Source organism: Haliotis rubra, unplaced genomic scaffold (genome assembly GCF_003918875.1).
Source record: "Haliotis rubra isolate DU_JTF1 unplaced genomic scaffold, ASM391887v1 Scf76, whole genome shotgun sequence".
Classification (NCBI taxonomy): domain Eukaryota; kingdom Metazoa; phylum Mollusca; class Gastropoda; order Lepetellida; family Haliotidae; genus Haliotis; species Haliotis rubra.
The window spans coordinates 2,109,605-2,120,146 of NW_025767479.1; the positions used below are offsets into that span (position 1 = coordinate 2,109,605).

The 10,542-nt window shown below is 41.8% G+C and overlaps 1 protein-coding gene across 1 annotated transcript; it reads right to left on the bottom strand.

Annotated features, from left to right (window-relative positions):
- Window positions 1-7,102: 7,102 nt before the first annotated feature.
- LOC124260321 (magnetosome-associated protein MamJ-like) lies at window positions 7,103-10,123 on the bottom strand. The gene is made up of 2 exons (XM_046694599.1): window positions 9,718-10,123; window positions 7,103-7,740 (listed from the first exon to the last, which is right to left on the bottom strand). The coding sequence occupies exons 1-2, from the start codon at window positions 10,121-10,123 to the stop codon at window positions 7,103-7,105; spliced, it is 1,044 nt and encodes a 347-aa protein (XP_046550555.1).
- Between the last annotated feature and the right edge of the window lie 419 nt (window positions 10,124-10,542).

The following is a 10,542-nucleotide window of genomic DNA, read 5'->3' on the forward strand; positions in this document are numbered from 1 at the left end:
TCACTGCTTATCCCTCCTTACCTGCACTTCATCACTGCTTATCTCTCCTGACCTGCACTTCATCACTGCTTATCTCTCCTGACCTGCACTTCATCACTGCTTATCTCTCCTGACCTGTACTTCATCACTGCTTATCCCTCCTGACCTGCACTTCATCACTGCTTATCTCTCCTGACCTGCACTTCATCACTGCTTATCTCTCCTGACCTGCTTCATCCTGCTTATCTCTCCTGACCTGTACTTCATGAATGCTTATCTCTCTTGACCTGTACTTCATCACTGCTTATCCCTCCTGACCTGCATTTCATCACTGCTTATCTTTCCTGACCTGTACTTCATCACTGCTTATCTCTCCCGAACTGCACTTCATCACTGCTTATCCCTCCCGACTTGCACTTCATCACTGCTTATCCCTCCTGACCTGTACTTCATGAATGCTTATCTCTCCTTACCTGCACTTCATCACTGCTTATCTCTCCTAACCTGTACTTCATAACTGCTTATCTCTCCTGACCTGCACTTCATCACTGCTTATCTCTCCTGACCTGTACTTCATAACTGCTTATCTCTCCTGACCTGTTCTTCATCACTGCTTATCTCTCCTGACCTGTACTTCATCACTGCTTATCTCTCCTGACCTGCACTTCATCACTGCTTATCTCTCCTGACCTGTACTTCATCACTGCTTATCTCTCCTGACCTGCACTTCATCACTGCTTATCTCTCCTGACCTGTACTTCATCACTGCTTATCTCTCCTGACCTGTTCTTCATCACTGCTTATCTCTCCTGACCTGTACTTCATCACTGCTTATCTCTCCTGACCTGCACTTCATCAGCACATTCTATCAATATTGATCCTGTCAAATTTACCTTTAAGAACATACCCCGTCACCTGAGCAATATTCTTGTTGTGATAGTCCATATATTCCGTAGGTCCGAGCAGCTGGCTCCGTTGACTAGGAACATCCTGCAAAAACACGGACTTCTGTAAAAACAAAGAAGTGTTTTTACAAATATAAATGTAAGTAAAAAGCAACACAATTGATTAGAGGGCAGGTGGGTATTTTTCGACGTACCGAGGTATATATGAGACCCTTGGTTGATGATAAGTTGTGTAAGAAGACATCCTATCCGCCGTCATGAAGTCAACCTTGCTGTTTCTGCTCATTTCGTTCAGTCTCTGTGTTTCTATACAGGGCTTCTCTTTGGGTTGTGGTACGTACACTGTAATGCTTACCACTGGGACAATGTTCTGCATTTGAGGGAAGTAAGGAATAGTACGTTAATTTTGTACAAGTGAGTAGGTGCGTTGTTGACCATGCTACCAATGCCTGCTCCTCTTTAGAGAATAACTTGTATTGAAGAGAGCTGAATGTCGAAAAAGAATAATACTGCATTTTGGTTGATACTTTAATGGTGGGTACGTATCTACATTATCCTGCGTTTTGAGAACAACTCATTCTAGCGTTTCGATATGACACAGGATGAATCTTTTAATCATTTTCCTGCTTCATTCTAGGCACGCATTCCTATATTAATAACAAGTCCAAACCACTGAGCAAATTGTCGAAGCGTGCTAGAGAAGCGAAACTCAAAATCCTTTCCATGGTGTCAGTTGGAGTCAAATGACAATCGACTAAATGGTGTCATTTTGGATTTTCAATTCAAAAGATTCAAGTTTAACCAAAGCAAATTTTAAACCGCACTGACTTCCTGAATCCAACTAGGAAATCGAAAAAAAATATTTGGGATTACGGATTTCCTCCTCGATATGTTCCTCAATGGTCTCTCAGAGCTTTTCTTCCAGTGAACGATGTTAGAATCCTAAAAAGGTATTAGGTATTTTGGCATCGTCGGTGCCAAACTGATTTCAGGGGTTCACTTGGCTGAAGAGATATACTGAATAAATTATCCATCTTTTTTTGTACTTAGCAAAGATCATTTTAATTTTGTGCTTAATATATCTTAAGTTAGCTAAATGATATTCCCTGATCTGTTTATTCAACAAAAACTACAAGTTGATATGTACTATACATATTTTCTATATTGATTTTCATCGTTGCTGTTATTGCAGTCGTGTTCATGTGAAGTACACATTTCGTGCCACAACTGGACTGTGTGACGATAGTCTTCCACAGATATTATTTTTGCATTATAAATGTATTTTGGTATTTTGTAATATGGAAACTACTATTGTTTAATCTATGTATTTTGTACCTATACAGCTGCATCTTACTTAATTCCAAGTTTGAGCGTGTACTGTGAAGATCAGCCGACCAGCAATGGCGTACTTAGCAGAGAGAAGAGGGCCGATCTTCCATGCCAATCCACATCGGAACATGAGTCGTGTTGCAGTAACTGTAAGTATCTTCTTCAGAGTAGGGGCGGTAAGGTAGCCTAGTGGTTAAAGCGTTAGCTCGACACGCCGAAGACCCATATGGGTACAATGTGTGAAGCCCATTTATGGTGTCACCCGCCATGAGTTTGCTGGAATATTGCTAAAAGCTGACTCACTCGCTGCTTTTGTCTTCGCCCTTCGTGGTCTGAACACTTGAACACTTCTAGGGGGAACATTATGTTTTAATTTGACTTATAAACAATACGTACAAGCTCCACTGGTAATGAAACAAATCGGGGGTACCAGCAAAGCGGTGACAAGTTCAACTAAATGTACATTATGTTGCATTTTAACACTGTACCAGTAGAGAGTAACTCCATTTTAAATGTTTTATATCTCGACAAAAGAAAGAGAAGCCGAAAATTAGAACTGTACAACAGCGTACCCTTTCTTGAACGTGTTTCTCACCTATAAGACAAAATATTATGGATGTCAACTTTTGTTTATTCTATACACAACGTTTGGGGGCTTTTCCTGTCCCCTTCGTCAGGTGAATGGTGACTAACAGGTATACAGGATATATATACTGGTGATGTACATGAAGCCAGAGTGAATTTAAGCATGTATATACAATACACAGGGGATTATGGGATGAAAGAGAATAGATATACAAAAGCAGATATGATGTTGTTACAATTGATGATAGAAGCCAATTGGGTTATAGAAGCCAAACGTTGTGTATAGAATAAACAAGAAATTGACATCCATAATAGTTTGTCTTATACTTGAATACCAACTTCTATATGCCTCTCAAGAACCTAGTGTTTCTCATCACTTGCAATGTAACCCTTGAATTTCCGATTGGGAAATACAGATTGATCGTATTTACAGATAACACGTGTGTAGTGGATGGTGTTTCAAGCACCCTCTGCACCGACTGTGATGCGTCAACGTTCAGTACCGTTAACTGCTCTTGCACTGCATCGGCAACGACGACTACACAAGCTCCTGCTGACTGCCCGTCGTGCTGCGTATGGGATCAAAGTAAGTGTATCATAGTAGGATGATAAACAGACAGAGGGAGAGTATGTTTGGTGGCTTTGGACTTGGGGATAAGTATTTGAAGTTATGGAATATTTACAGCGTCTTTCCATCGCTTCTGAACTTTAAGACCCGTGAAGTTCCGGGTTACAATTGATCTTCATCAACCCACGCTTGTAAAAGGCGACACAGCGGGATCAGATGGTCAGGCCGGTTGACTTGGTTGACACATGTCATCGTATCCCAGTTGTGTAGATCATGATGTTGATCACTGGGTTGTCTGGTCCAAACCTCGATTATTTACAGACCGCCGCCATATAGCTGGAATATTGCTGAGTGCGGCGTAAAACTAAACTCACTCACTCTGGACTTGATCACTCTGATGATTTCTGCATATTGAAAAACAAGATGACTGAGCAGACCTACAATATTGGCCTGTATTGCACTGAAATGTAATATATAATACACCTTGATTTGAACAGATATTTTTTCGTGACTAAAATTAAACTGTGCGCATCATAATTATTGGAACTTTCAAGGTTTAATGCAGGTTTTTGCACAGTGGAAATTTGTTTCCATTTTATATTAAGAACGAACGCTACATATTAGGGGTTGTTAATCATGGATTTGTTATGTCAAGAGTCTCACAAGAGGGGCAATATTTGGTAGCAAGAACATACGGGTGAGACGATTCGCTATGAGTTGATTATCCCAGAAGTCATCCCAGTAACCTGTTGCGGGTTCGAATACCACAGATACCTTGACTAAGTCTCCTGGTTTGAGGGGGCGGTGGGGTAGCCTAGTGGTTAAGTTGTTCGCCCGTTACGCGAAGATCCGGGTTCAATTCCCACATGCGTACAATGTGTGAAGCCCATTTTGGTGTCCCCCGCTGTGATATTACTACAATATATTGCTAAATGGTTACAAATGGGCAAAAAGTAGCATTTTTTCACTCACCGACTCATTAAAATCGTAAATAGGAATAAGTGTGTATGCAAGAAATATTCACGACATTCTATATTATTTCAGGTGGCGCCTTGTTTCTGTTTTCTGTAACTGGTGATGTTCGTTACGGCGCATGTCAGGATCTCTTTGCCTCTACATGCGACTGCAGCAATCCCGATGCACCTGTTACATCAATGACAACCTCTCAGACGACTTCGGCGACAACAACGACAACTACCACACCACTCCCAAAGATATGCAAAAATGACGAAGAGGCCGATATATGCTGCAAAAGAGGTAATGCGACTCTTGTACCCAATTTAAAATGTTGTCATAAAATACATATCGTTTACGCAGCAGTGTTGCTTACATGACCCGGAGATGACGTTGAACATAGATATGGAGGAACAAACACACACACACACACACACACACACACACACACACACACACACACACACACACCGTGAAGGTCCGGGTTAGAATTGATCTTCAGTAACCCATGCTTGTCATAAGAGGCTTGAAAGGTAGTCAGGCTCGCTGACTTGGTTGACACATGTCATCGTATCCCAATTGTGTAGATCGACGCTCATGGTGTTGGTCACTGGATTGTCTGGTTCAGATTCGATTATTTACAGACCGCCGCCATATAGCTGGAATATCGCTGTGTGCAGCGTTAAACAACAAACAAACAAACAAGCATATGTTATACATATATGTCACTAACTTGAATGTCAGTAAGCAAAACGGAATTCCGTTGTCATCATGGACATAACCAATCAAGCGTCACTAGGATACAGGTGGAAATGTATTCTGATGAAAAAGAGGTCCAAAATAACCGTTCATACATATGGAAATAGACGGATGTAGCCCTGTTAATGTTATTTCCGGTTCACAAATAACGTAGATGTCCACGATTTGCATGATTGGACGCCGCTACACGTTGTGACCCGTGAAGATTCGGTGTAGAATTGGTCTTCAGCAACCCATGCTTGTCGTTTGAGGCGACGAAAGGGCTCGCTGAATTGGTTGACACATGACATCGTATCCCATCGTATCGATGCTCATGTCAATCACTGGATTGTCTGTTACAGACACGATTATGTCACATAGTTGAAATATTGCTGTGTGCTTCAAAATGAGAAAGTTTTGGCACTATCCCTGCAATAAGACGCCAGAATAATCTTATCAAGAATATGTTTTGATGCGATTAATTGTATATGTTTGATCTATGTATTTTAGCATCGTATTGTGAGGCGAACCAGGGCGACGCTTCATGCACGGATTGCTTGACCAACGTTCTGCCAAGCACAAACTGTTCTTGCACGTACTACGTACCACCCGAGATGCCACCCATATGTGTCATCTATCCTCGTGAGTCAATTGCAATATTTTGTCGAATGGATCTTTAAATACCTGTAATAAATTTATATATTCGTTGATCATTTTATCATAACGTTATGAAAGTTAATATATTTTCTTTAAACACATTTATTAAGTAAATACCTTTATAATTGCACATCATAAATGTCTGATAGTTGATATCACATGACGATAGTGAGGCCAGGGTAAGTTAGGTTTTAATTAGTGATCTATTAAATGGAAATGTTTTGACAGTAAAATACACATTAAAGAACCTGACGTAGATCCATACATGTGATAGTCATATACTCATGTTGATAATTATTGTCCCCCCTATGGTTTTGTAGTTTTCTTTATAGAAAAACGGGTGCATACGAATATTTGCATAGCGAAAGTGTCAACAAAGCTGACCAACCCGTGAGGATCCGGGTTCAAATCCTGGTCTTCAGCCACCCATGTTTGTCGTAAGAGGCGACTAACGGGATCAGGTGGTCAGACTCGCTGACTTGGTTGACACATGTCATCGTATCCCAATTGCGTAGATCGATGCTCATGCTGTTGATCACAGAATTGTCTGGTCCAGATTCGATTATTCACAGATCGCCGCCATATAGCTGGAATATTGATGAGTGCAGTTTCAAACGTCAAAAGTGGTAAATGGGAATCAAATGAGCAGACAAAATTCGATCACCCAATGAAGCGTTTAGGTCGTCCCAAAAGGACGATAATTCGTGATGATCATGTATTTGGCAGTGTTAAGTGATGCTCTGGTCAGAGATAGGAATCAGATGAACGTGTTGCACGTCAATCGCCTTAACGGCAAAATACCTTGACAGATTATCTCCCTTGCCGAGGACCAGAGTGACGCATCACGATACTAAACCCTTTGATGTACATTGGAACCATCCAATTTCTTATATGTTTTTTTAGAGTCCCGCTCAATAAGCATTGGTAGCACTACGACAATCGTTAGCCCGTTATAAACTATATATCGTTACGACAGTTCGTAACGTTACGAACGCTTTGTGGATCGGGACCTGGACATTTATAGTCTTGTACCCACTAGTCTCTGTATTCTCATCATCTCGTAAGTTAGTCGCAACAACTAAAGGCCATTTCGATGTATCCTGCTTCATTGGCAATACTATTTGTTCACAAAAACATCTTTCTGGATTATGATAGTCGTGTATATCCTTATCCTTAATTGGAGGAAATATTGCTGCTAATGTTGGAATCTATCCTGTCGTGTTACCTCAATACACGTGAGAGTAGGGGGGTGGCAATAATATGGCCATGAGTATATTTGCGTACTCAGATCAGATCGTATCATGAACCAAGTTATCTGTGACTGTTATTTTCTTGCAGAGTACAGATGTATCATACCGATGTGCGCGCCGTGGTGTGTGACGACATCTCAGACCACTAGTACTAGTGCTACTACCACTACGACTTCTGCCATAACATCACTAACAACATCAGCAACGACTTCTGCTACAACGTCAGCGACAACATCAGCAACGACTTCTGCTACAACGTCCGCGACAACATCAGCAACGACTTCTGCTACAACGTCAGCGACAACATCAGCAACGACGTCTGCTACAACGTCAGCGACAACATCAGCGACGTCTGCTACAACGTCAGCGACAACATCAGCAACGACCTCTGCTACAACATCAGCGACAACATCAGCAACGACCTCTGCTACAACGTCAGCGACAACATCAGCAACGACCTCTGCTACAACGTCAGCAACGACCTCTGCTACAACGTCAGCAACGACCTCTGCTACAACGTCAGCGACAACATCAGCAACGACCTCTGCTACAACGTCAGCAACAACATCAGCAACGACCTCTGCTACAACATCAGCAACGACCTCTGCTACAACGTCAGCAACAACATCAGCAACGACCTCTGCTACAACATCAGCAACGACTTCTGCTACAACGTCAGCGACAACATCAGCAACGACCTCTTCTACAACGTCAGCGACAACATCAGCAACGACGTCTGCTACAACGTCAGCGACAACATCAGCAACGACTTCTGCTACAACGTCAATAACAACATCAGCGACAACATCAGCGACTACTTCAGCAACAACAATAGAAAAGATATGCAAAGATACAGAGGAAGCAGCTACTTGTTGTACACGAGGTATGGATCATTTTACCATAAGCGGTTGCTGAAAACGGATGCGGTCAAGTTGATGTCACAGTTGAATGACGCCTTTCGACTTTACATATCTCCTACCCGTACCATCCTCATAGTAATGGAGGGCAGGGGCGGTCAAGTGGTCTCAGATATTGCTATTTGCTGTGTCCCCTAAGAACGTTAGAAACCAACATTAGCAACCCGTGCTTGTCGTAAGGGATCGGGCGGTCAGGCTCGCCGACTTGGTTGACACATGTCTTCGTATCCCAATTGCGTAGATCGATGCTCATGCTGTTGATCACTTAATTATTTACAAAATGCCGGTATATAGCTGGAATATTGCTGAGTGTGGCGTAAATTAAGCAAGGTGATGGTGATGTTTATGGAGAAGCATGTACAATGTGAATTCCCCCCCCCCTAAAATGTATGTACAAAGTGACACCCCCATCCCCATCCCTGCATGCCATATGCAAAATCAATGACGACCCCGAAGTGCATGTGTACAAAAGTGTTGACCTTCCTACCTCCCCAGAACAAAATGGGTGACACCCCTTAAAATCATCATCATCCCCGAGCCATAAATTATGAACGGTCCTTAATGTTGACGTTTGCAATAATCACCACATTTTGAATTGGAAAATGCATGAACAAATGCAAGCATTATATTTTCCAGCGAGTGGAAGACAACTATCTATTTAATGGTTTGAAGTAATTAGTGATATATTTTTGTTGTATATATTATAGCATCGTATTGCGAGGCGAACCAGGGCGACGCTTCATGCACGGACTGCTTGACCAACCTGCTGCCAAGCACAAACTGTTCTTGCACGTACTACGTACCACCCGAGATGCCACCAATATGTGTCATCTATCCTCGTGAGTCAATATTTTGTCGTTTTCAGTCGAAAATTAATTAAATGGGTATGTATAAAGTTTGCTGTTCAAGTAATAGGACATTGTTTTATGAACATCCTTCAAGCGTGACGGTTACATTTTCAGTTGATGTGATCCCAATTTTGTAAAACTGAATTAATGATCTTATATTTTGGTGACAATGATATTTGACATCAAATTGCATCTAAATGATAGTAGAAATATAAATTGTCTCGGTTGATACCTAAATATTTATATCCTTGCGATCCAGTGCTTTAGAAGCGTAGTTTGTAAGTGTTCCAAGGCCTGGAAAGGCGCGTTATAAATACTCTTAATTAATTATTTTCTTGATTACTGCCTAGCTACATTTAAACGTATTTGTTAAAGGAACTACGGGATATATATATAAGATTTAAAGACATTTTTAGTGTTGTTGGGTGTATTCCTCACTTGCTTGATCACGATGTAAGCATCTACACGGAAACGTTGCATAAATTGTAATAAAGACGTTGTGTATCTATTATGATAGAACTATCCTCATTGATGTATTCATAGTTTTTGTAAACAGCTTCGTGGTTGAAAATATGATTATTGCAATATGGTCATGACCACAGCAAATGTCAGTAAATACATTAAGAAACGGTACAGTGGAACTTGTTTGACCTGGTCTTGTCTTGGAACGTGTATTATTTGAAGACAGTTCTGAGTTTTCAAAAACGTATTATTTAGTACTGCAATTATTTTGAGCGGTCACTTTCAAACTGAACTGCCCTATAGTTTTAGTCCAGATTCCATTGCGAAGGAATTGGAGATTTTAATTGATGATTAATTGATAGTTTAAATTGGTGACAGGAAATTAAATGTGTTGTTACTAGAGATTCCTCTTAGTGTTCGCGATGACAGTTTCCTCTGGAAATATTGTTATCATTCAATACTTATTGTACGTGAGCCCAGTTATCGGTGCTTGTCCTTTTATTGCAGAGTACAGGTGTATCATACCGATGTGTGCGCCGTGGTGTGGAACGACATCTGAAATTACGACTGCTACAACAACGTCAGCGACAACGTCAGCAACGACCTCTGCTACAACGTCCGCGACAACATCAGCAACGACTTCTGCTACAACGTCAGCGATAACATCAGCAACGACTTCTGCTACAACGTCAGCGACAACATCAGCAACGACATCTGTTACAACGTCAGCAACAACATCAGCAACGACCTCTGCTACAACGTCAGCGACAACATCAGCAACGACCTCTGCTACATCAGCAACGACATCTGCTACAACGTCATCAGCAACGACCTCTGCTACAACGTCAGCGACAACATCAGCAACGACTTCTGCTACAACGTCAGCGACAACATCAGCAACGACATCTGCTACAACGTCAGCGAACGACATCTGCTACAACATCAGCAACGACCTCTGCTACAACGTCAGCGACAACATCAGCAACGACCTCTGCTACAACGTCAGCAACAACATCAGCAACGACCTCTGCTACAACGTCCGCGACAACATCAGCAACAACCTCTGCTACAACGTCAGCAACGACTTCTGCTACAACGTCAGCGACAACATCAGCAACGACATCTGCTACAACGTCAGCGACAACATCAGCAACGACCTCTGCTACAACGTCAATAACAACATCAGCGACAACATCAGCGACTACTTCAGCAACAACAATAGAAAAGATATGCAAAGATACAGAGGAAGCAGCTACTTGTTGTACACGAGGTATGGATCATTTTACCATAAGCGGTTGCTGAAAACGGATGCGGTCAAGTTGATGTCACAGTTGAATGACGCCTTTCGAC